General features: G+C 44.5%; 1 protein-coding gene across 1 annotated transcript in view; it reads right to left on the minus strand.

Moving 5' to 3' along the window:
* Positions 1 to 5,819: 5,819 nt before the first annotated feature.
* Positions 5,820 to 27,636, minus strand: part of KCNB1 (potassium voltage-gated channel subfamily B member 1) — a 128,435-nt gene continuing 106,618 nt past the window's right edge. The window contains exon 3 of the mRNA XM_075019037.1: positions 5,820 to 8,984. Coding sequence (XP_074875138.1) covers positions 6,963 to 8,984 — 2,022 coding nt within the window. The 3' untranslated portion in view covers positions 5,820 to 6,962. The remainder of the gene's footprint in view (positions 8,985 to 27,636) is intronic.

The following is a 27,636-nucleotide window of genomic DNA, read 5'->3' on the forward strand; positions in this document are numbered from 1 at the left end:
GAGCAATGCTCAGTCACGAGTGGGATGATACCATTGTCATCCTCTTGCCTGAAGGATTCCCTCCTTGCCCAGGCTTTCACTGACCTGTCTCCGTTTCCCGTTCCCTCACCCCACTGGTTTCCTTGCAGGTGCTGTGGACAGACACCTCCATCCCTGAGGTCATACAGAGCTTTTATTTTTCCATTAGCTTTTAGAGATATGGGTCCAAATTCTTTACTGGGCTAAATGGGGCACAGCTCCATTGACCCCCATGGGCTTTTACTTACAGCAGCAAAGAATTTGGCATTTCATGCAAATTTGGCTCCCTGGCTTCCACAAGGCTCTAGTTTGGGTGGGTCTTTGTACTGAGCCCAGCCTGATGATTATTTTTGGAAGGTAGTGTCGCTATAGTCTTGAAAAGACCCCTTTAAAAATGTCGAAGGTTAGTCCTTGTTCAGTCCTACAGAATATCAATAGTATTATTTCTAGTTAAAAAGAAAAATGAAGCTTTCTCTTCTAAGCCTCTAGACTGAAAACTTCTTGTGCGATGAAGCCAGAATCAAGCAAAGCAAAATTCTGAGTAGTATTTACAGATATGAACACTTGTGGCACCCTACCGTTGGTGTCAAAGGACACTTATTTGTGGCTTAGGTAACACCAGCAACAAAGGGGATACGCACCCTGAATGCAGACTTTCAGTTTTCCTTTGTCTGGCCAAGACAAAGTTTCAGTGCAAGAGCCTAAATCTGATCAGCATGGGGTGCGAAACACATGCTGGAAAATAAACATCTCTTCTTTGAAGGGCCGGCTTGTATTTGGGTCATTTCTGTCGTGGTGTGGGAGGGCTACCTGCAAGGGCGAATTAAAGACTGGTCTCACTAGAAGCTTTCTGTGGTTTTGTTGACTATGCTCAAACAAACTTACTGATACGAAAGGTGCCTTTTGAAGGGATTTATGTGATTGTTGATGACAGAGGTGGCGGGCTATTGCATTAATTGCTTTCAAAAAAAGAAAAATCCCACCCAGTTTTAATACCTTCCTGTGTAAATGGGTCTTGCTGATACACAATGACACGCAAAACTGTGTCTGCTGGTTATTCTGTTCATTCGGGTGGTATCTGGACTTTCTGAAACACTTTTTCCCAAATTAATTCTGTGTCGGGTTTATTGGCTAGTGAGGTGGGCATATAGGAAAAACACACAAGCAAACGAAAGGAAATGGGACCAAAACTCCATCTTTGGAAAAAACATGGTCACTGACCAGACTGCTGGGCGGATTCAAAAGGAAATGTTTGTGCAGAGCTACAGAGCTGGTGCGAAGCTCTTTGTCGTGCTAAACTTCAACAGGCCATGAGATAGCTTCAAGATGCACATTCAATTTATGTGACGGTAGAGCTATAAAGGAGCAAGGAAGATCATTAAGTAAGCAGGTACATGGACTGACTTTACCATAACCAAATCCAAATCTGGTCCCTTTCTGAATGTGTACATTCAGGTTTTTTTCATTCCCTTATCATTTTTTCTCATTTCCTGATTTTGTCTGGGACTGAAAAGAGAAATGCCCAAACCCAGTGGGAAATGAAAGTCTTGACCCTTCTGTTTTAACCCAGGAAAAACTCCCCCGAAGGTGGGAGCTTTACCTGAGCATAGTCAGGTCACTGCCTTAAAATAAGAGCCTGAATTTTGATGCTTATCCCAACTCCATCGTAATTGTTAGGACAGCCAGATTCAAATCCATCTCTTCTTTATGCTCTCAGCTTAATCAACGTAAATCTGGAAAAACACTGAAGCCCAGGCTGTGGCTAACACCGAAGCCAGTGGCATTTGCTGACATTTACACTGCCATAACCGAGGGCAGAGTCTGGCCCACGCTGTGTTTCTCAGAAGGATCATCTTAGTTTCCATAGCCAGTCCCTGGTTATTTTTAAGTACCACAAACAGGAAAATACGAAAACATGACAACATCAGACAGACTCAGTGACCTTTTGCAGACACACTTCAGGAGTGATGTTGCAGGTGTTCTTCAGAACAAAAGAAAATAACGACAACAAAAAGGTTAGGGGATCAGCTATGTAAATGAACACCAAGAAAGCATCTAATATATTATTCTGTAATACAAAAAGAAGAAATCTGACTTGATTGCCCTATTATAAATTTGCTAAAAATACAGATATATATTTATATTTTTATATATATATAATTTTTTTTTAATCTGAACAGAAAAATAGACTACTCTGGAATGCATGAAAGTCACATGACTTTTCCATACATCAGATACTTATAAAGCCAACACAATGGCAAACAGGAGGTACAGAGGTAACTAGAACATCTGTACTTTATTCAAGAACTATTTAAAGCCATATTCTCCCCAAGTGGGTGATCCTAAAGCAACCTAAGGTAACACTTGTTCAGTCTGATTACCGTAAGCAGAAGTGACTGACCAAACATGAAGAAGTTGGAGCTAATTTGGAGTCGCCGGGGAAGCCCACCTCCCCATCTCGCTCCTGACTGAGCTGCACAGGAGGGCATCAGTGCCACACAGTCTCCATCGCTTGGCTACTTTATTCAGTAATTCTACTATTTGCTTCAAAATGAGGTGTTAAAAACTATTGGAGATCATGTTATGTGGAGCTTACCAATAGAGAGAGAACTTGGCTTTAGAAACCTTGTCTTTGCGATGAGTTTTAAATACCCTTGTTATTTACTATAAACTGTACCAGTCATAATTCTGTCAAGACATAAATATACAATAGGTACAAATATTAACAATACATTACAATTTTACAGAAGAGAATACGGTTTTCCTTAGAAATGTGTATCTTATTAGCTGCAAGGGAAGAAAAGGCTACAGTTTATCACAGCCATAGTTGCCAAAGAAACCGACCGCCTCGGATGTGTTTCTGCGTGACTTGCACAGACAGATATTCCCCGGCATTTGACACACGGCATGTTCAGGAAGGGAATGTGCGTTCCACGGGTTTTCTTTTCCTCTTTTTTTTTTTTTTTCCTTCTTCTACCTTTATTGACTCTCAAACCTTTCAGAAAAATGTGGATTTCACAGGAGACTGTTTTGTTTCGGGTTGCTTTTTTTTTTTTCCGTAAGTGTGCTTAGGTGAAGTTTCTAAGAAAAGGCACTGAGAAATCTACTGCAATGTGACTGCTGTTTTCCTCTGTTCAGGGCTAAAACTCAAAGGATCTTTGCCTCCTGGTTAAGAAAACTGCACCCATTCATTCCGCATATATATATGTTTTATATATATATATTTTTATATATATGTATTAAAAACGATGTCAATGGCATAAGATACAAGCAAGCGCAGACATCACACGTACATAGTCCTTTCAGATATGATGTCTTCCGCAGCAGCAGGTGGAACTCTGTCAGCTTGCTTGATACATGATACACAGTAAATTCACAGACCTGAATGCCAAATATCGGTGATTAAACTGGACGCTTTAGCTCAATGCAGGAGAAATTGCATATTTTCCCCATCGGTTATGTACTTTGGGAAACATGTATCAAACAAACTATAAAATGAAATTGTCTTTCTAGTGTCTATAGGATTTGGTGAGCATTATGTTTTCAAAGCACTGCCTTTCCTTTTGTAATGAGTACAGATTTAGTCTACCATAGCTTTATGTTAGAGTAGATTTCCCAGTGCTTACATTATATATATGTGTATTATGCACACACACACATATATAGATACATAGTTCATATTCAGACTTTATTTCATTAAAATAAATTAAACATACTTCCTTTTTAACTGGGCACAGAATGAGAGCTACATCTTCATACACAAATAAGAAAGAAATGCTCTTCAAGCATATTATATGCTTAATTTTAAATTATTTGCTTTCTATAAGAAATCTATAGGACTTTGGCTATTCAGACTTAAAAGGTAGATTTTTAATGATACTTTTGAATTTGGCTTTCAAAAGTGACTCAATAAAATGCTACTTTAAAGGTAGGACTAAATAGATGATAGAAGGTGTGTGTCGTGAGTGATCACACAAGGCAGACAGAGGGCCTTTGGTTACAAGGAGAGTTGCACCAGTTGATTATCAGTTAAAAAATGGTAGAATTGTTGATCTATACATTTTTGTCAGTGCCATCTATAAACCAAATACATCAATTTGGATGAGAGTGTGGTAAATACTACACTATATGGCTATATTTAAATACGTTCACTTTCGTGATATGCAAAATATGACTTTTTTTTCCACATGAAAGCATCAGCTCTAAAAATATTTAACTTGGAAATCACTATTACTTACTTTATCAAAAAAATTTTCCCTGATTTTTCTTCTTTTTACATTTGTGCTGATGGCAGACATGAATGATTACTGAAACATAGAGATTATGTTAAGACTGTTCTCTTTAAGATTTCTCGTTGCCACTCTATGGCCTCGGAAAGCCACAGAATAAATCACTATTTAAAGCTTATCTGCTGGAAAGTCACTTTACTTCTTTGTGATGACTCAATCTTAACTAGTATCTCAGCAATACATTGGTTCCTCTAAGTACACTTGTATTTACTATGGCCAAATCCTAAAGTCCTTCACCAGGCAAAGAGCCCACTCAGAGGAACGGTGGTTCTGGCTGAGTGAAGGCCGAGTAAAAGCTAACGAACCTCAGGAATTGGCCCTGCCTAAGTATTCTGGAGAGTGCCATTTGCACACAAAGGTGCCTTGAACTGATTTTGAGTACCTCCCCGTGTCACTCCGCATGGCACGAGGTCTCTTTCGCTGCCGGTGGGCTAATTCGTGAGGTGGTGGCTCAGGTCTTACTCACGCCTTCCCCAGGGTCTTGCCTTGCTGGGGCGCAAGGATGACTTCTGAGCGGGTACCTTGGGCTGCATCCCACCGCCCGGGGACGGGGTCGGCTGAGCAGAGCAGAGTTAACTCCAACGCATGTACAGTTTTGTGCCAAGGAGAGACCTAACAAAGCTATCACCGTAACCCATAATAGTTCCTAAAACATATATGTGCTTATTGCTTTTGTCCGTACATGCTGCATTCACTATTACGGATTACAGACAGAAGTACTGTACAGCTTGGACGGACAGACATTTACATTCAGGACTAACCAACGGCTTTTTTTTTTTTTTTTTACAATAGGAAGGAACAAAACGCAGCGGACTCGAGCGGCTCAGGGTCTTCCTCCCGCCTGTGCGCCTCCGCTCCCGCGTCCCGTGTCTCAGCACGTCCCCGGACCTGCTGCATGCAGATCGTTACATGCCCCGGCAGGTACTCAGAAATAGGTCAGGAAACGCTCATTGACAAGAGTTATTTACAGTTGAGTTTTACAGTAGAAACAGAGAACAACATAAAAGATTACCATCACAGTTATCACAGGACAGGTTGTGACTTGCTACAGGCGTGTAACAAATCACGGTCACGACAGGAGGCACAAATTAAAATAGTGCTTGGTTAAAGTGCTTGATTGTTACACTCTGCTATCCTACTCCAGCATCGCAACAACAACAACAAAAAGTCAACATAAAGTGCTTTTCCCCCCCCGAGATTAAAAACCAAAGACAAATTATTTCCTACACGATTTGACATAACTTTATTGAAACAATAATATTTTAAAAACCTAGGCTGGTGGCTGCTAGTTCTATTCGTTTAAAATGGTCAGATCTTTTTTTTCTTCTTTTTTTTTTTTTTTTTTTTCTCGTTTCGTTTAAAAATGACTGGATGTTATTAAAACATCAGGCCTGATTCTCCTGTCTCTCGCAGCCGCTTCGCGCCGCAGCTCTGCGGGAGCCGCTCCTGCCCGACCTCCTCGCGAGAGAGAGCACAGCCAGGCCCGGGGCGGGTCGCTAACGAATCCCTCTTTTTGCATATTTATGTAACGCTTGCATATCTTTCAGCGCGCCGCTCGGGCGCAAAAAGCTTCAGACCGACCGGTTCCTCTCCTACGCCAAGGGCGAGACTTGGGCCGACGCCTGGAGTCAGCGTGCGGGCGGGAGGCGGAGGCCGTGGGGAGCCGTCCCGGTACCCCCGGCGCAGGCCGCAGGGGCCGGCCGCGGCGTCGGCACCACCGCCGCGCCCGGCCGTCCCCACGGGGCAGGGCAGCGAGCATCTCCCTTCCGCGGAAGGGTAGGGCGAGAGCCGAGCTCTCCTTCCAGCCCTACGCTCCCCGGCACCGGGAAGGGGGTCTGGCTGCGATGCCTCCAGAGAGTCCTGCTTCTGCATGGCTCCTTCGCGCCTCTCCGGCGTGGGCCGTGGATCCCCCGAGGGCCACGTGCTGGCCCTGGGGCGGGTATCGATTTTTAGCAGAGGGCAAGTGCAAGTTTCACTATGTCCTAGGGGGTGTTTGGAATCAGATACAAGTGGTGCAACTCACCCTGCTGATGTTTCAAAAGAAAACGTCAGGTCCTACAGGATATCGTATTGTTAAACACACACAGAGCATTTTAATAATTGGTTTCCCTAGACTGTTATTTGTTTTAAACGGTTTTTCGTTTGGATTTTCCAATAATGCAAGTGTTCCCTGTTACCTTTAGACATAATATCCATCAGAGAAAGCTGTAGATGGGGAACAGCTGCCCTGAAGCAGTGAGCATTGTGGTTTTGATAGCTTTATACCAACCCCAGCAATTTATTCCAGAGTTCAAATCTGGCTGCCTTGGCATCCTTTATGGAACTAATGCAAATCAGATGTTAATACTTCCAAAAGGAGCTCTAGCGTTCAAGGGGAATGGATGGATATTTGGTCACATTGGCTTCACTGGACAACATGAAAGGAGATCAATGTGTGATCATGATTCGCAATCCTTATTTTTGACTGATGTGGGCAACGTCTTTAGAGTTGTTTCAGAGAAGGACATTTTCACAAACCCACACTGGACCTCCCCCAGACTTTTAGAAACAGGTGGCTTGTTTCAGCCAAGTTCATGCCATGCAGAAGCTCTTTTTTTTTGTGTTGACTGTAAAGACATTCCTTTAAACTTTCAGTAAGTTCTTTTGGAGCCCGTCTCAGATGCTTTGATCATGTGTGTTAGCATGTCCTCCGCTGCCTGGTAATACATGGACTTCTGGGGAAATGTGATTTTCTAGTCTGACAGTCTCCTGATTGCCCTGGGTTCTTCCAGTGATACCTTCCATAGAGTAAATGCAATTTTGCCCTATCAGCTTAGGGGAGGTGGGTAAAGCAGCAGCTTCTAGATGGTTCTTCTCTGTTCTATAAACATTGTCCTTTTGCTTTAGATAGCCACTGTTTGTAACATTGTACTTGGGACTCACATTTCCGGGTGGACTTGAATCATAGAGCAGCTGACCTTCATCATCAGTGTCAGCATCTATATATTTGTGTATACCAGCATCATGGAAGTTGAAAGCTATGGCTGTCTGCGTCTCTGGTGACTTTGGGGGTGTTCTCGCACTCGCGGTTGTGTAGATCGAGGTTTCTGGGCTCATGAGAGATCTGTCAGAGAGTAAGGAAGTATCTGTGGCAGCAGCAGCAGCTCCCCGGCTCTTGAGAGGGTCTGGATATATTCTCAGTACATTTGATGCTGGTACTAATGTGCTGGTGTCCTCTTCCATGAAGTTGACTTTCAGAGATCTCAGTTTTAAAGGGTTACTGGCCTTTATGGAGCTTTTGGGACTTTCTATGAAAAAAGCAGAACGGTGGCTGCCTTCGGAGCTTGGGTTCATTTCCACAAATCTGGCACCACTGCCCTCTGGCCTGCTCTGCTCCTGAATCACATTAATGCCACCTTTGCAGGGAAGGGTAGCAAGCGGGCTGTGGGAAAACCTCCCAGAGTCAGGGAATTCAGCCGCGCAACTTATGAAGCTGTCAATGCTGGACATGCTCCTCATGTCAACGATCCCATCAGCGCGAGTCGTCAGCAAGGGCACCATAGGGCCGGGAAGGGTTTCCATTTCGAGCTCTTCCTTTTGCTTTCCAGGTTGACTCGATTCTTTAGTATTAAGGTTTGGCTGGGACTGAGTCTTTGCCATTTTGTTATACATGTCCTCTAGCTGTTGGACATTCAGGTGCTGAGGACTTGAAGATGACCTGGCTTTCTCTGGAGATCCTTGTTCCTTAGTTTCAAAAGATTTACTAGAGCTAGTTTCAGAGAGCGTTCTCTTGGTCCATTTCCATTTGCTGGGAGATAAATGATTGTCCTGAACTTTATCTTTTTTGGCTATGCTTTCTCCGTTCTTTTCAACCACAATGTCCATGAGTTCTATACTACGGGCAAACGCATCCTTCATGTTCATGGAAACGATACTGCCGTTCCTTTTTGCTCTTTCAAGAGCTTCCCTGCGCTTAATGGCTTTCTCCTGCCTCTTCTGCTCTTTGTAGAACTCAGAGAAGTTATTGACAATAATTGGGATGGGAAGAGCAATCACCAGCACTCCAGCAATGCAGCACAGTCCTCCTACTATTTTACCTAAAAGTGTTTTGGGGTAGATGTCTCCGTAGCCTACTGTTGTCATGGTGATTGTTGCCCACCAGAAAGAAGCCGGTATGCTCTTGAATTTTGTATCATCCTCATCCTTCTCTGCAAAAAACACTAAACTGGAAAAGATCATAATGCCCATGGCCAAAAACAAGATGAGTAATCCAAGCTCATTGTAACTCCTCCTCAGTGTAAACCCCAAGGACTGTAAACCCGTGGAGTGCCGGGCGAGCTTTAGAATCCGGAGTATCCTCATAATCCGAAATATTTGGACCACTCGTCGTACATTTTGGAACTGAAGTACACTTTTGTTGGATTCTGTGAGGAAGATAGTGACATAGTACGGTAAGATAGCTAGCAAATCAATAGCATTCAGCGGGCCTTTGAAAAACTTCCATTTCTTAGGCGAGGATAGGAACCGCAAGAGGTATTCCATTGTAAACCATGCAATGCACACCGCTTCCACGTGGGCAAGTTGGGGATTATCTGTGGTCTGCCCAAATTCATCCATGCCTTGTAGTTCAGGAAGTGTGTTAAGGGACAAGGCAATTGTAGATAGTACAATAAACATGATGGAAATGATTGCCAAAATCTGGAAAGGAAAGAGAAAACAGTGAGTTCATCTCAGAATATATTACACTATCTATCACTGCCATTAACGCATGGCTGTATTTCTGCTTACCCATTTCAAGACTAATTTTGCTCTTAGGACACAGAAGTTGGATAACCAATGCATCCTGAGGTGATTTTATTTTGGAAGCTGCTTTAGTTATGTCAGATGCATAAAGAAGATAAAGTATCTACTTCAACTCCTGTGCCTTCATCCCTGTGTAGTCAAGGAATGTGTACCAAGCAGCTAGGATGCCAGGAGGGCTGTGAAGCAATTCACAGCAGGAGCTTCTGTTTAACTACTAATCAGGTGCCCAAAAAAGCCCATTTGGACAACAGGCTCTGAAATCTAAGCAAGAAGGAATGCAATTGTGAATGCAAGACCCGATTGGAGTGATGTCCTCCATTCAGTGCATGGTTACATCTGTAATTTTGGGTGCCTATGGCTAATTACAGAAACGTGTGTACAATTCTATTACATACAAGCATACAAGTAATACACTCTTTTTTAATGACTCCTCTCTAATTTGAAACTTGATAGTTGTGAAATACATGAAAACTTTACCAAGCTTTCTAAAACATTTTGAGCTCTGAGCTACTCTGCATGCAACTGACTGGCCATCCTAGCTCCTCATCGCAACGAGGGGAAAGAGCAAACTCATCCTGGCAAACCAAACTGCACAACACTGAGACAGTCAAGGAAGGACAGGTCCAGCCACTGGAGAGCTCATCCATTATCAGAAACCAGCTCTCGGGCTAAAGAGAACAATGAGAGGAGGAGGGTCTGCAGTGAGCAGACATAAACCTGCTCAGATCCTGGGCCACTGACCCTATGCAGAGCTAGAAAGCATGAAGTGCTAGATTGGTGTATTTGCAGCTTTCAGATAGTATAGGCATATTGTCCTTCCATACCTGTTTTATATAGACATTAATGCTATACTCTCCAGTTTTCCCTAATTACGTCTTCTTTCAAAGTCATTTTAGGGAGGTTTTAGAGCTGACAGACAGTTTGACAGTGGTTTTTTCTACTGGTGAGTTCATTCTCTGGTTTGTTAATTGGGTGGGATTATATCTAGTTTCTTAGGTTACGGCCAAAATACAGTAATGATTTTGAAACACACGTATATGTGACTAATGTTTTATGTATTCATTTAAGTGTAAGCTAGTCCCTTAGGCTCGCATTTTTCCTGCTTGATAGAAGAGAAGCATGAATTCAATTGCAACGTATGTGCATGATGACTAGATACACAATATTAAGCAATGGATTATAAAATGTATGACAAGTTCTGCATCATGAATTGCAAATCTGACACTCTCCTTACTTGCCCATATAACTAGATTTTAGGTTTCCTCACGGGGACCTTTCTCAGCCAGCCTCACAATACCAGAATATCCACAGTTACCACTTGGGGCACTGGAGAAAGAAATTCTTGCAGGATTTCTCTTCAGCCGAGCCCAGCACAGACATCCTAAAAGTCAGGAAATATAAGACTTCTGAACATTTGTTCCTGAATGGACAGTCACTACAGTGGAACAAGCCTTACTGCTGTAGGAGAAACATGCAGGTCCAATTCGGTTCAGAAATACTGTGGTCTTCTCAAGAAGAGCCTACCTCTTCTCCAAAGCTGAAAGGAATGGTATCCAAAGGCTGGAAACTTCATCTGAATTAAATTCATATAGCAAGCTTAAGCTATGGCTTTAGGACAAAAGCCTGTATACCTTCAAAAAATCCAAATTTAAGGGAAGAGTTTCAATTCTGAAATTTTGATTTCAACAAGTGTTTTAAAATCCACTTGCTGTTAAGAAAATCCCTTCCAAATCAATGTAATAAAATCATTTACCCTTTAACTCACTAAAATGTACTATATAACTTTGATTTGTACATGACACTGCAGACCTAGTAATTTAATCTAAGAATAAGATTTGACTAGAAACATAGATGAGCTTCATTAAACGCTCTGGTTTCATTGTCTAAATTGGATTAAATGGAAGAAGTGAATGGTGTAAATAGCCTCCTGTGCAATGCTCTAGCACCAGGAATTTTAGAATAGCCTCACTTTCAGTTACTAAATCGTTGCCAGGAAAAATGCTGGGAAGATTCCTTTTCCTTTTTAAACAGGTTGCCTAAAAGAATGTTTGTTGTTAGCCGTGCTGTGCTGTACACCCTTGCAGTGCTAGTGAACCTTTTGCCTCCTCCTCACTATCTTCTCCTTCCATAAATTTGCTGCTGAAATACAAACAACCCCACAACAACTTGTGCAAAGTGGGGTTTGCCTTGTTGAGAGACTTCTCGGGTCAATGAGCCAAAAAAGCTGTGGGAAAGACTTGGGGGTGTGCAAAAAAGTAGGAAGAACCATGGGATGAAGAGAAGCAGAGAGGAATGCAGGGAAAAGGGCTTGAACTGATGGCTTTGAACTCAAGAGAATAAAATGTAAGTCAAGTGTCTCATGGTGAAGCAGGGGGAAACTTAGATGTTAACTACTTCTGCGTGGTTGGTTGTCTCAAAAGACCATCTCCTGAAGACCAGGTAATACTCCCGAGAAGCAGGGAGCCTGATTTGCTTTCCTAGAAGGCTCTTTTAGTGTTTTTGCTGTCACTTCTTTTTTTACAACTCAACATTTCTGAAGGTGTTTGGGATGTTTTCAATGGTAATTTCAAATTTTTTGCTTGGTTTTATCTCTGCCCACTATACACAGAAGGCCTTATTTGTAGACTTAGATGTGTATAGTGTGTTTTATCTCCTTCACTTTCAGTGTAAATATTAACACTCTGTCTTTATTCAGTGGATAGCATCCAGCAGCAGTAATTGGTGTCAAACCTTCCGTTTCCTTTGATATACCTTCCTGCTTTGAAGATCAAGGCAATGCCAGATGAACATAAATTTGAAAACTAGGAGATCTGAAGGTAAAATTTGTTTTTGGTTTAGCAGATTTAGCCATGGAGCTAAGCAATAAACAGAGAGAGACATTTATCATTTCTCCCGCAAGTTGCAGCAAGATGTCACCTGTGCTCCTAAGATACAGATTTTTCCCTGTATTGATCTACTGCAGTCATACATCTTTGGGAATCTTGTCAGGCTAAGAAAAACTTCTAAATGTGAGTGGAATGTCCTCAGGTATTGAAAGCACTTTTCAGTTGGAAAGTACAAAAAACTGGGAGATGAAATATCTCCAGTGGGGTTTAGAGGATCCTTCTCTAAAGCATACCTTGTCCTGGTAGCATCCACCATCCAACAAAAACCATCCAAGGAGCAGTTGTCCACGGAAAACTGGATCCAGCTGCTGCTGTCAGGCATTAGCACTGCATTCACTGGCACAGGGCTCTATCCTAATGTATTTACAGTATGGGATGGCAGATTGTAGAAATCACTGTCTGTCTGTTTAATAAGGTTTCCTATCTTGGCCATACTGAACCTCTAGCTTGGCAGCTTTCGTATTTTCCACTGTCAGTAATGAGAGACAGAAAGCTGAAGGAAAGACCTTTATACCACCAAGAACACCTCTAGAGACGCTCAGTGTGGCTGCAGCTTTTTCATTCAATTCCTGGCCTTTCCTCCTTCCTTTCCCCTTCCAGGTTCACTTCTCTTTAACAAGAAAAGCCAATGGGACGAACTTGGGCTTGAGCAGGAGCGATCCCTCCGCAGTGAATGAGGCTGCAGCTACTTAGGCGAGCGGTCACTGGAAAAAAGTGCCCATTGCCCTACTCCAAAGCACTGACTCAAAACCTCGCTGCTGCATTGGCTGCTAACAGCTGCTTGAAATGGAAGCAAGCATGGGGAGAGGGCCTCCTCCTGCAGCACTAGTTTTCATGATTCCTTAAAAAACATGCAACATGGCCTTGTGCTGGTGAAAACTTTTGGACTGGTAATCAAAGAGCTGATGTTGAACAGGCTTAAGCACAGAAAGGTCCCTAGATCACAAGCTTGGACTTGCAGAAGGAACAAGGACAGGAAAGTTAAGCGTTGGGGGTCTGCTAGATTTTGTAAGTGCTGCTCAAATGTGCATATTGCTACTTATGGAGCTAGCTGTACCCCCCTCCTAGGTCTTGCTCCTGGCTTATCTGCAATACGTTGACTTGCTATGAGGGCTGGGGAAGGCACCTCCAGTATCACTGCAGGTACATCTAGAGCTTCTGACTTGGATGCCCCATGTCTGCAGTAGATCCTATAAAACACATAGCTAAAACAATCAAAAAGCTTGCAGCCTAAAATTTGGAGGCATAGGAAAAAGATTTGGAGGCACAAAAGGCTGAAATGACTGGCCTGAGGAAAGACCACATGAGTGGCAGAGGCAGGTGAGGGAATCCATGTACTTCTGGTGCCACATCCACAAAGGCTGTTCTCCACCGTCCTCACGTTGGCTCCATTGGAGCAAATGACAGAAGCCCTGACAGGCCAGGTTTTACTGGGCAGGTATCTACAACAGAGCATCACAGACACTCCTTAAACTGCTCATAAAGCTGACAGGGTTTAAGACTACTTTTTCCCTGCACAACTTTCAGACCACTTCTGCCAACTGACTGCATGAGAGAAGCTGTGAAGTTCCCTTCCTCTTTGCTTCTGTATTTACTCTTATATTTGACCTGTAGCAACACACCATAAATTGTGAAATTCCCCATCAGGTACTTTTCTAGGTGACTTGCAGAGGGTATTGGATGGGCTCCTAACGACAGCACTGGCTTGTAGTGCAAGTCTCAGTATGTATGGGCAGGATTCCAGAAAAAACTCCTTCTCCACTAAATTGACTGTTTCACAAAGATTTTTATTGAGTGAATCTCTGGATTGCTGCTATGGTTCCTTTGTGAAAGCTAAATAACCCAAGGACAGGCAGGGCAAGGTTTTGAATTAATTTAAAGCAGTTGCCTCAAAGTGATTAGCATGATTGTACATACATGCTGGTTATTACACATGCAAATAAGACAAGCAAGCTGATTATGTGAGTAAGTGTAGCTAGTTCGTGTGCAACTGCTGCTTCCTGAGGCAGGATGGATGTGCCATGCTTGCAAGCCAGTAATCCCCACCTCCTCCAAAATGCCCCCCAAAACTAGGCAGAAAAACTCTATCAGGCACTTTTCAGGAGATATCCACCTGTGCTGGGCCTGACCCTGCTTGCTGGGCGAGAGTGGCCCCAGGGATTCATCCTTCGTGTTGGCAAGGTCTGTGCTCATCCCTGGGAGGAAGGGGCCAGTCTGTTCAGAAATTTCCCATCTCTCTTTTGAGCTTGTGGTAGCAGCAGTTTGTGGGCAGCAGAACTATGCACGCCACCCCCCCAGAGAGGACAGAGCGGGGTAACTCTTAGGCAGCAGGGACTAACCCGACATTTAGGTTTGGTGATAATTATTGCTTGATTATCTGTTCTTTGCACTGCTAAAGACCCTAACTAAGGTCAAGGCATAAGACTGGAGACTTTCAAGACCCTTAAAATTAATGACAATTGGCTGTCCAAATCCCATAGATGGCTCTAAAATCTCAGTGTAAGCATCTGAGATCTCTCTGCTCATGGCAACATGCCCTATACTTTTTCTGTCTTCATACTCAGTAATGAAGCTGATATAGCAAGGAGAAGGGGTGGTGTGTGGGAGAGAATAGGAGGGTGTTTGAATATAGATTCAATATTCTTGGAAATACGATGAGGAAATTGTTATGTAATCAAGAAGTTCAATAATGGTTTTGTCTAATGCGCTTTTTTAGCTTCATCAAGGCCTGAAGAATAAACTTGGCATCAGGACCAGGTTTCATTCATATGCACCATTTACTAAGGGATATTTCCTGCAGCCCCCCTACTTCCCCAAGCAAACAATATACTTTGAGTCAGACTGTCCAGCTCCATCCTGCCGTGCCTATGCCAGGCTCTGTCTCCCCAGGCTCTGAGAAGCAGAGAGCACAGTGTATTTTGAGTGATATCCCACGTGCTGCACAGTGCAGAAACAGATGGAGAGTTCCTTAATCTCCTCCCCACTTCGTTCCGCACGGGAATAACGTCTCCTGCTCATGGCAGCTATACATGTCTATGGTATTTATTGACAGGGACTTGTTTTAGGAAACATCTCTTCACTAGGAAAATGCCTATTTATTCATTAAGTGAAAGAATTCACAGAACATGGTCACTTCTGATGTCATGATTCTGACCGTTGGGCTTGCAGGATGTTTTTTCTAGAAAATGCTGTGGGTATAACAGAAGGTAACCCTTGCTTCTTGGATCATGACAAGAAGCTGAGGCCAAACCTGGGGATAGGGTTGCAAGTGAAATATAGAGAACTTTTAATCTGCATTTTCATGTGGAAGGATGTTAAGAGGCAATGTAAGACCTTGAATCTCCAAAATCCTTAAGTCCCACTGATTCCTGTGGAACATAAACTCATGCTTAAGAGTTTTCCCTGGTCTGGCACTTTACATGCCACTTCTGCATCCTGCCCCAAGGGAGTCCTTGAGACACGTTTGCACCAGGAGATCTGTGCTCTGGAGAGGTAGGACCCTGCACACACCAGTTCACTTACATCCCTCCGGTGCCCCCAGTGACTGAATCCTCAGTCTGTGAGAATGTAAAATCCTATGCTCTTCTGTAAGCGTTACTGCATAGTATGAAATCCATAAAAACAAAATCAAGATAAAACTGTTTATATTTTGCTTTAGAAATATATGAGATCTTCATTTTGACATTGCCTGGAAAAGCCCAGATTGAATAATGGTTAATTATTTGATTTCAGTTATAGCTGTAATAATTTTATCTGTTGAGAAAGTCTATTTGATTTAAAAGGGGATCCAATACTTCTGCTGATTATATGTCAATGCTTCATTTGCCTACAGGCACCCAGAGAGCTGCAGCTACAACTGCTGCTGACTAAGCTAAAGTGGGCAGAAAAGTAGCCTTCAGGCATGGCTGCCTGTAAATTCCTTAATGCTGTTAAGAAAATGTTTAGTTGTCAGAGAGCTATCAAGCCCCATTAAATGATAAATGGTGTCAGTCTTCCTTCTGAGCAAAGCCCAGATGCAAATGGTGCGTTGGAGAAGAAAATGATAAATGAATGAAAATACTGAAAAGGCAAACTTCAAAGGCATACACTGCCTTTAGACATCAGTGCAGTGATAGTGCTCAAGAGAGGATGAGAGGGGAGCATCTGTCCTATTTCTGCTGCTGCTAGCATGGGGAATATCAAAAAAGAAAACAAATGCATGGCACATGGAAGCTCAAGTTTCCCATTTTTCTCCTGGCCTTGCCTTCTGCCCAGGAAGACTGCAACCCCAGCGAGCAGCACTACTGCAAGATATCCAGCCCCAACAGCACAGACAGACCCAAACTGTTTGCATGTCCTCCCTGCACATCCATGCAGACAAACCTTACTGCCATCCTCAAGCCATGGCTTGATCGCTCCTACCGTGATCCTTGCCAGCCCTCTTGCCTGACCCATTATGACTTCACCTCGCTCGCACATTCCCACCCTTTGTGCCGTGCAAAATGCTGGTCTTGGAGCACAGAAGTGGGAACGGCAGTGCAGTATTGCACAGCCTGGTCTTTCTCTGGAAGACGACTAAAGAGACAGACTCTAATGGTGAACCCCCCCACACACAACATGCCGCCTGCTTTTCAACCCTCTGCACCACAGCAAGTCATTAGCTGTTATCGGGGCCAGGCTCCAGACCACCTACCCAGACAAAAGCTTCCCTCCAGCTTGGTGCTTCCCTTTCAGGTACTTCTCCCATCCCTACTATCTATCTTGCATTCAAGTAGGCAATGGTTTGGATTCAGAAAAATTAAAAAATAAAAAAAAAAATGAGTGCCTTAACCCTCAGCACTGGTAAACGCCTGGGAACTGCTCTTGCAGATGCCTTTGTGATTTTACCCTGCACCAGGGAGAGAAAATGCTCGTGATCAACTCCCACTGTCCCAAGCAGCCTACTCAGCCTCAGACACTATTTACAGGGGATGCTAAGCTTAAAGTGTTGGTGTTTGCTGGAGTAGTTGTGGAAGGGTTTTTTTAATGGTTAAATTCAATCAGGAATGTGCCAAGATAGCATGAAATCACTGAAATGTAATTAAGCAAAAACTATTAGCTTGATTGCGAAACTAGTCATGAATATGCATGAGAATAATTGATATTAATTCTTTTCAAATCTGAGGCACATTAGTCCTGCATATTATAGTGTGGAATTTTTTTGAAGATTAAACCAGTTCCACTGCCCCTTTCTCACCAAAAGGTATAATTAGTTTTGCTGCAGGGAGATTTACCTAGTCATTGATACCATACTGGGTTGCCACATAGCAAGGAAATTAGAACAGTGCTCAAGTGATGTTTTGTCTGCAAAAATGGTGACCTGTTTAATATTTTTTCCAGAAATGCGTTAGGAGAAGCAGCAAATCTGGTTACCAGCATCAGCCACACTAATGACATTATGAAGAGGCAGGGAAGCCTGCAGGAACAGTAAATCCTTATAGATAGAAAGGCAGTGGCAGTATTCTCTACCTGTTTAATATGTTTGATGCTAGCATGGCCCTGCCACCTGCGTGACTGAGCATTTCAGGAGGCTGTTCCTAAGGGCTGACTTTAACTTATTGGGACCGCTGCTTTTGGGCTCCTTCTGCAGGTCACAGAAGGTTTCTCTGGTGGGTTTCAGAGGGTTTTTTTTTCCATTCACACTTGGAACAAGGTCACAAAATTTATGCTGAAGCACTTTTATGCCTCACAAACTGGGGGGACATGTACTCCTTTAGGGAGACAAGTCCTCCTGTACTGTGGGTGCAGCCTTTGCCCGGGCTGCACAGCCCCAGAGTTTGCCCATACACTTACAGCCTGATGCAAGAGGAGTTTGGTGGCATATCTTGCACTGATGAGAAAGCCTTGGGCTCACACAAGGGATTACAGTTGTTAATTGCTTATTCCTAGCAAGAAGCCTACAAAGAAATTGAATGTTAGCACCCCTCTTTTTGCAAAAGAGACACGTGATGCCCACAGGTGGTGGGAAACATCTCTGCGGGATCCCTCCAAGTTCTCAGCACCTTCCCAATTCTTAGTCCTTTATTCTGCTAAAACCTCTTGTTTTCCTGATCAGCTTCTCTGCTCTCCATTATGCCCACAGTTACCTTTGTGTTCAGCAGGCAGACCTTGTATCAGACAGAAGGGTTTTGATGCAGGGACACGTCCACACGTGGGCCCACCCTTCCCAAGCCTGGGTTCCCAAGGCTTTTCTTTAACTACAGCAGAGCACGGAGCCCTTAGTGAGGGCTTTGGCACAATGCGAATGAAGTGTTTTAATCTCAAGCACAGATGGTTCTTCCCTTTGTAAGCACTAAACACTGGATTAGATATCACATATTTAATAAATAGCAACAACTGTATACAAACTGTGTGCAAAAGCAGCTAGAAGCTAATCCTTGGCAATTAATCATTCATACGAGTATGAGGCCATAGCAAGTGGTAAGTAGAGACAGTGGATAGCGAATTTGTTTGAACACAAAAGAAAAGGCAGCTATACATCAGCATTTCAACAAGAGAGTTTGATCTCATCTTAGTAAGACAGTTTTGATGCATTCTAGCTATAAATATAGAGGATGAAATGGAAGCATGGAGATGTGTACTCGGTTCTTTGTTAGGGTTCTGTTGGTTTTTGGTTTTTTTTTTTTTTTTTTTTAACTCTATTGAGCTCAGAAAAAGCTCAAACTCTCTGAAGTGTCAGCAGGCAATCTGGGAACACTCACTCCTGTGCTTACTGACTTCTAGACATTGACACAACAGTAAGCCTTTGCAAGCCACAAGAAATAAACACCTACTCCGGATAGCCCTTGGCTTTCTGATAGCCTTGAAATCTCTTATGATAGCCATTGCTATGTTACTGCACCCCAGCATGCTCCCAACAGACACTGCACAGGCAGGCCAGCAATGAGACACACATCACACATTGCAGTCCCTTCCTTCTCTCATCCTCTCCTCAACACAGAGCTCTGAGATCACTCCACTACTATCATCCTCCCGGGGTGGTCATAAGCAGCAGACACTCATTTGTGCTACCATGGTACCTGAAAAGTACATTTACAACAAGAACTTATTTTTTCTTTACCATGCCTTTTGCAATGCTCAGGGGACTGCAGAAAACCTGAGCCAAACAGAAAGAAGAAAATAAAGAAAAGCAAAAAAAAGAGGGAGGGGGGGGAAGAAAAATAAAGCCACTCTGACCATTTTGATAGGAAGCAGAGCTGGTTTTTGTACTGTTTCTTGGGGTGGTTTGGTTTTTTTACTGGCTGTTTTACTGGGTTTTTGTCCTTTACCTTAATAAAAGTCACCTGAAACTGTTTGGAAAATGCAGGTCTGCTGCCTTTTAGTGTATGTTTATTGAAGAGAGAGGAGAGGAGGGGAGGGGGCAAGGTTTCCTGTAAATGGTAGCTGAATAGTGATACATCATATTTTAATCCACATGCAGAATAGCAAAGACCAGCTCTGAAGATTAAGGGAAATGATACACTTCACTGGGTTTTAGCACATTTTTCAGTTGCCTTTTTTTTTTATTTGGGGTTTCTGTGTTAATATAGGATGATACCGCGCTATATACTGGCTGGCAGAAATTAATCTTGTCACGAATGTACTTCTTTGAAAGGCTGAGCCTTCCTGAGCTCTTAATTTGAGCTGATTTGACTGTCTCATTATCATAGCAGCAGATTTTGGAATAGCAAAGTTGAACCTTACTTGAACTTGTTGGCTACATTAGCACTGTTTTTCTGTCTCCTCCCCACCTCCATCCATGAATAATAATACCCAGTATCACTTTTTTTTATCCTACTGGGGCCTCCTAGTAAGTGTTTGCTAAACAAAGACACGCTAACATGACACGTTGGGGGAGAAGCATATTAAAGAGCCTGAGTTTTGTTTGCCAAAGATAGAACTTGTCATTCCAGGGAAACACACGGTTTTGATGTCCTGGGAAACTCAGGATTTTCTATCATCAGGCATGTGGTCCCGTTATCCGTTATCTTGCACATTGAGCAGACTGTGAGCACGACAGCTTTGGGGTTTGCAAAACACATACCGCGTGTGTGGACTGGGGCCAGGTCACTTCTCTTTTTGTGTGTCTGTTCTGAAATTTCATTGCAGTTCAGCTGAACGGCCCTCGTCTGTGCCCAATGTTTTCCTCTCGGAGCGTGGCTCTGCTTGACTCATCTCGCTGTGGCTCCCAACTCACTGCAGGGAAGCAGCTCTGGCATTGTTCGGACGTTTCGATTAAGGCTCTGCTTGGCCAGCAGAAAATAACCTCTCCCTCTAAACACACATGGGCTGTGACACATCTGTCTCCCGAGTGCCGCGGTCCTTGCAGCAGCGGCTTCGGTGCCTTCCACCTGCAATAACTTTCTTCAGAAAGAGAGAGCGGGTCTGCAGAGGCCGTGCCCCGGGGACAGGCCATGCAATCCAGTGCAAGGTCAGATGAAAGCCACCCCGCGGGTTCCTTTAGCCACTGGATAAAGCTCTGTCTCTGATCAGGTTGCATTATTGCTAACGAGCTCTGGCAGACCTTCAGCTCTCTGCTCTTCCATCAAGACAAACTGGTAAGATCCACCTTCCCGAGGGCAGCGCTTAACCCTTTCCATGTATGCTTGCTTGCCCACAGGAAAGCCCAGATATTAACGGGGTCCTGAACAAGGCATGCAAATTGCTCACACGACTGCAAAACACTGATTGCTGAACTGGGGGATTTACCCCACAGCCTTTCTGCTGGAAGAGGCGATCCCGGGGTCTCTCGGTGCTCCACAGGTCTGCAGAAATGGACACCTATTTCTGTGCTGCCATTTGTCCTCATCATGAGTGCAGCACAAAGCGCCCAAAATCCCCAACAGAGCAAGATTTGCAGAAGATCCCAGCTCCTCTCTATGTATTAAAATATAGCTTTTTAATGCATGCAATATAGAGCATCTTTCATTGACAACACTTGTGACAATCAGCTGCTGCCTGATGTGAGCTGCTGGACCCGGTCTGGTGAGAAGTTGCTCAGTACATCTGGAAATGAGAGACAGAGGAAGGCCGGCACAGGTAGGAACCCACTGCTGAGTGGGAAAAACGAACCCAGTCTAAATTGGGAGTTTTTTAAAGAAGGCAAAATACTAAAGGGGAAAAAACCCCTCAGCATGCCAGGGAAATAAGCTTATAGGAATTACCAAGGGATCTAGGAATAACCTTTCAATGGTTGACATCTGGCACAGATGTGAATGAGAGTCCCTGGCAGCTGAGGGCTCTCTGTGTGTTATGTGGAGTGAGCTGGCAATTCCCAAGGCAGTCCTGAATGGCCAGGCTCATCAGAGGAGCTGATACTGGCTTATTGTTTTCCTTTATTTCTTAGAGAGGAAAAAGCATCCTAAGGGTAGTAATACTGGAGCTGTGTGTCCCAATTAACCTGCTGCAGGTAGGGTCAATCTGCTCTCTCCTGCATCCCCTTCAGAGGGCACAAAGCGTGTCTGTTCCCATGGCCACTGTCCCCTGGGAAAGACAGAGGAAGGAAAAAAGGTGCCGCTCTATTTATGAGATGGTCCTGCTTTATGGTGCTGCCCTTCCTGCAGCCTGGCTGAATGGTCTTTTTTTTTTTCTCTCTCTCTCATTTCTCTGTCAATTGATTGCTCACTGCCAGAGGGTATTATTGGCTTCAAAAGCTTCATTTTCTTGTTCCTGAACTGCTCATCTTCTCCTGGCTCATTGCTGCTACTGGAGGTCAGATCCGAGTACCAGAGTCATTAGGCCATCTTGGGTTTGACCTTGAGAACTTCCTTTCCTCACCCCAGCACATGAAAAGCCCCTTTGATCCATTTCAGACACACACTTTTTAAAAAAAAAAAATCCAATGGCAACAGATTTGATTATTTCAGTGGTAGGTAGAAATAAGCTGGAACCAAAATGTTCCCAGCCAGGTTTAAAGATCCAGGCACTGGGATCAGTGCCTGGGGGTGTTCCTGCTTACTGCAGAGCTGGGGGGCTGTGGCAGCACCCCGGCATCCCTGCACACACCAAAAACTTGCTTCAGTTCTGTAAACCAGCAGCAGTTGTGCTCTGGTCCCAACTTTTGCTGTGGACGAATTCATGGGTTGCAAGGTGCAGTTGTACAATTTGCCTGAAAACTACAGCCTGTTCCTGAAGGGTTTCCACCTGGTTTGGAAATTCTCAACCTGTAACCTTCAGTGAGTGGCCACTGAAAGCACAAGGGAAAAAAATGAAATGATGAATCCTGAGCTTCTGAACTGTGCTGTTCAACTTCATCCTGCCCAGCTGGGTAACCGTGGAGAAGAAGGTGCAGTGGTAAAATGCCTTGCAGAAAACAATTATTTTCTTAATTTAACACCTTATATATTGCTCCCTGCAATATTCCAGAGAATTAGCTTGTTCTCTGCAGAGTTTTGCTAGCAAGGTCTCATGAGATTCAAATCTTTGATGTGAGATTTCTACTATCTTTTGGGCAGAAACATCTTTATCAGATTATCGAGTAGTCGGTGGACTTGTTTAGGAAATGCTTAGTTAGAGTATAGAGCAGCAGGGCAAGGAGCAGACACTTTCTCTGGGCAGGTAGGGAGATGAGCACAGGCTCTCCTTATTTCTGGGGTGAATAAGCCGGACATGGAGCTGCTGCTATCGCGGCTAAGCTTGACTGAAGATGTGTGCCTTGGGTCTGTTGGTGTGTTAACTCATTTCCTCTGAGGCTTTGTACCTTTGCAGAAGGAATAATGCTCCGTTCTGGACGGTCTCATCCTGTGCTGCTGTGAATGTGCCAGCGCAGGCTCCCAGCCAGAAGCTGTTAACAGGAGCCCCAGACAAGCCAGGCTTGGGCTGACTGTATCCGCGGCTCCCTGGAAGACGGAGGTGAGATACACACTCTGTGGACAGCTGGACTTAAACATCAACCTTCCCAGTTTAGGATCAGAGATTACAAGTGCCGGCTCAGGAAAAACACTGAGCAGGAACTAAAGCAAGGAGAGAGGCTGTTCACCCGTGGGACACAGCCAAGGACAGCCTGTGTGAGATGGTGTTTTGAGGAAGGGCTGACTTCTTCAGAATTGTTCTCATTTATGAACTTCTTCTGTGAAGCTTTTGAAACTCTTCGCTTACTGAATATTCAATTTAAGGCAAAAAATAACAATAGTTCAGGGATAAAGAGGTCAAAAGGAAAAGTCTTGATAAAAATAATTAAAATTTTAAATGAAAATATAATGGAAACATGAAAATTATGAAAAAGTAGCTTTGTTTCACACCTTCTATAACACAGGCAGCTTCTGTGTGTTTTGCAGTGTTCATGTGGTGAGTCCCCACTCATCATCTATTTATCTCCATGTACAGAGATGTGTCTGGAGCAGAGATGCAGTTACAGGGTCCTGCTCCTGACACAGCTGAGGTCAGCAGCAGAAATCCCTTGCTTCAGTAGGGCACTGTTTCACCGAGGGGCTTTTCTTCCATGCTATTTGCCAAAATACAATACAGGGTGGAGGCATGAAGTATTTTTCTCACCAAAAAGCATGCAAACACTAGGTCCTGCAGTTGCTACCCTGGTGGGGTTGTTGCTGCCTGCCCAGCCGTGCCCCACTGCCCTGATCTTGCCACCAGCCCTGTGAAGGGAGGCTTAACAACTTCCCATTTAAATTCTGGCTTTGGGCAAGTTGGATGCCAAAGCAGACAAAAATGGGACATTCTGGCTGAAACCCTACTCTTGGAAATGTGAAGAGTTACTCAGGCTGTATCGAAGTTGCATGTAAGAGATGACACTATTGGAAACCAAATAAAAAATCGCGAATACTTTGTTGGCAGGGCAGGAGGGGAAGGGTTGGCTCCTATTTAAAGATATCTTAATCAAATCCAGCCCCTTCTACACCTCTAGATTTTACTCCAAGATCCAGCTAAACCACTAAGCTAACAAAGACCCCAGTTACCAAAGGGAGAGATAATGAAGATACAAAGGAAGAAAATTAGCTGGCAAAGCCATGCTCCTGGATTATTTCACTGCTCCATGGGGGAGCCCTGAAATGCTGACAGTTTACCTTTCAAATCTCTCAAATAAAGCAACTCTTAAAAAATTGCTAAAATATTATTAACACAAACAGCAACATAGCAGCAGGGTCCCTTTGTCAAAGTGACAGCAAAGGCTGTGTCTCCCCACACTGCCAGCAGCAGTGTCTGACAGCCATGCCGGTGGGAGGGTTTGGCTTTGTGCACATCTGGGTGCAGGATGCGGGACCCCCCCGTCCCTGCGCCGTCGCACTCCCGTGAGTGGGAGATCATCAGCCTTGCTCATACATGGAGTGTGCTACTATTGCAGCCTGAGCAAAACTCGCTTAAACAGAGGATTTTCAAAGATTGTAGTATGTGATGTAATGGACCTCCACCTCTTTGTTCCATCTTTTGCAAAACCTCCTCTCTCTGCACCAAAAAATAATTCTCAAAGAAATGAGCTTGAAACTAGTGTGGGACCGCGCTCAGTCCCTATGAAAGGCAGCCTGGATGGAGGGGTCTGCCTGGAAGGAGGGATCTGGAGTGCCTTTTGCAGGGCTCACCCATCTCTTCCAAGACTTCTCCCTCCAGGTTTGGATGCTCAGAGGAATCCAGGTTGGAGCTTGTATCCCCCCCAAAGTTGCTGTTTGCAGAAAACAATTAGAGCCGATTTCCCTCTGTGTGAAGATGGTGGAAAATGTCAAAGAAATGGGAAATATGGAGGGAACCATACAGTTACTCAAAGAAAAATGTCAAGTATTATCATTAAAGAAAATTCTATTGAACAAAAAAATAACAATCACCAACTCTCTGCATTTGCAGCGCAGTGTCTGCTGCTTTGAAATCAGACTCTAGCTGATGCTATTTTGGGGAATTTAAGCCAGACTCTTGCTGTCACCATCTCAATGTTCTTGGCTTTGTTGCTGTTTCTCTGTTTTATTATTCTGAAGAAAATAAGTCTATTAGTGTTCTTTTTTTGGCAGAGGAACGGCTGCCTGAGCACCGAGTGGACGGACTCCAGGTGGCACAGTGGCTCAATGCACGGGTCCCTTCCTCCTGCTACAGTCAGGTGCAATGTCACACGGATTTCCCTCTGCAGCACGGGGCTTTTATGGGCTCTCAGGGTGTATCCCCACATTAAGCACCTGTGCTGAGCTCCAGTCCTGTGGCCAAATCCTGCCAAATGCGTTGCGCAGCCTGGATGCGATGCTGGGGGCCGGGGAAAGGGGTGCACCCGAGTGGGTGCCTGCATGCACATCCCAGCTGGCCCCGGTCTGCACCATCCCTGCCTTCACGAGGGTCTGCGGCACAAGACCTGGCCTTCACAAAAAAAACGCAATGCCAAAGTTAAAATGCTCCGTAAGGATCACTGTGCATGTGCGCAGTGTTAGTGAGCCTTTCCCCTGCCTCCACACGCACCGGGCACTGCTGCTCTGCGTGCACAGATGTGCTTGGTGTAAACAGACCCCAGCAGCAGATGTGACTATCCCGAGCACAGGCTATGAACTGACCTGGCTTCATCAAGCTGTTCTTAAGATCACCTGGCAATAGCCTGACAGGGAGCCAGGCAGATCACCTCCCTCCCGATCGCGTTCTTTTAAGAGTTTATTAGTTGCCTGCTGGTTTAGTACAGCCTGGTGCTCTTACAGGCTTTTGCCTCCGAGTGCTCCTTAATTGCCCCCTGAAAGCCCCACACCCAACAGGTACCCAGCTAATTTACCAGCCAAGTTTTGATGCCTATATTTAAAAGGGTGACCCTAGTTTGAGAAAGCATTTTTTGGGGGCCAATCTGTAATTTGAAACGGTTTAAACATGTTCTTAAGTAACCCTGTAAAATAACGTGCTGCCAAGCAAGAGCTTTGGGTTAAATTATACCCCCATGAAAATCACAGCATGTAAAGGCGGCTGCTGGAAGTTGACAGAGCCTTAATTATGGCAGCCTCAGTGGGCGATGTGGCAGCAGTACAATCAAGCCTCAGAAAACCTGTGCTTTAAGGCCACCGGTTAATCCTGCGTGCCTTGCGCACATCCTGCTTTGGAGCTGTGCTGCCAGTGCGGGTCACGAGCCCTGAACCATGTTTTCAAGGGAAATGACTTCAGAATAACCAAGAACATTCACTTGCTGGGGAAGATTTCTCTGCTTTTTCTTTTCCCAGTTCAGGCTGTTCCAAAAAATAAACACAGAAACTACTCTGCACAGTGTTTCTTGACATAAAGCCACCGCTCTACTGTGTTGCTTTGTGACAGCGGCACCATAAAATATACGTTCCTTGTGCTGCTCTACTCCGACATCCCCAGCTTGCAACTTAAAAGTCAACATATTCCCCCTCCTCAGGCCTCTCCCACATCCTCTCCTACGGAGCTAGGAGTATAAAAACACTAAGCCTTGTTGCTAATGGCCTAAGCAAATGATTTAATCACAGTGATGTTAAAGGAGTGAGGAGTCTGTACGATGGAAAAAATGCTGGACAGACAGCAAGACTAATGAGGTAACGTGTAAACCCAGGCATTTTCTAACAGACGGGATGTGGCAGAGCTGACGTATATTGAAAGGGACATAAAAACATAGACAAAACAATAGCCTGGGTTGGCCATAGCTTGATTTACGCAGTGGAAACATTTTTTCCTCTGAAGGCAAAGACAAGAAGCATAGAAGGCTCTATGCTTGGTAGTACAGTCACAGCATCGCGACTGGAGATGCAAAACGCCTGCACCCAAGCACACCCGGCCTCTGTGGCTGTGGTGCGAGGCTGTCTCGTGAGCACTCATGCAACAATTTTCCAGGGCTCTGCGAGAGAAGCCAGCATTGCTGTCACCACAAGGAAAGAGAAGCCCAGACAATTTGTTAGACATCTCAGCGCAGGAGAGTGGTGGTGCCATCACCAAAGCAGCAGGCTTGGTGCACAGAAGCCAGTCTGCATTGCTCGTGCTGGCCACTGCTTGCAACATAGCTCAGAAAGCAAACTCGGCTGCTCTGCAAACTGAAGGCCGCCCCATGTCATCTGTGCAAAGCAGAGGGTGCCCCTAATTCACACCTCTGGCTGCCACGGGGTAACATCTGTGTGCAGACAAGCTCCCAGTTCACACCACGGTGGAGGTTGGGCAGCGTGAAGAAGCGGGCGCTCGGCGATGCCTACGGGCACGGTGGTACCACGCCAGTCCCGGGGCTGGGATGAGACATCTGCTTCCTGAGCCAGGCCAGGCGCCGCTCGGCGAGAGAGCCAAGTGACACAGCTCCTGGGACTGCCAAACATATGGTGTGCTCCACGTGTGAGCGCTGTACACGCTTCTTAAAAACACCAGCTGCTCAAGGTGAGAGCACGAGTGTTGGGGAGGAGAGGACAGCTCAGGGACAGGAGCACGTGTGCCCAGTTTCGCTATGGGATGGCTAATGAGGAAAGTCTGTATTTTTACCTGCCTGCTCTTACTGGAGAAACCTCTCGGAAATTCTTGGTGGTACACGCAGGAAACCATGAAGCAGAAAACTATGAAACAAAAATCCTGAGTCATCTGTTTCAAACTCTCATAGCAGCTTCCCCTGTCAATCTGCATGACCGACTCAATTCTCATCCATTTTCTCCATTTTGGGGGAGTAGTGAAAAATAAATACAATCATTCTAGCTGAGTGATTAGAACATATGCTCAAATTGCAGTTATTTGGCCAAATTCTCCTATGGCTGTACCATAGCTTGGGC

Source organism: Buteo buteo, chromosome 2 (assembly GCF_964188355.1).
Source record: "Buteo buteo chromosome 2, bButBut1.hap1.1, whole genome shotgun sequence".
NCBI lineage: Eukaryota > Metazoa > Chordata > Aves > Accipitriformes > Accipitridae > Buteo > Buteo buteo.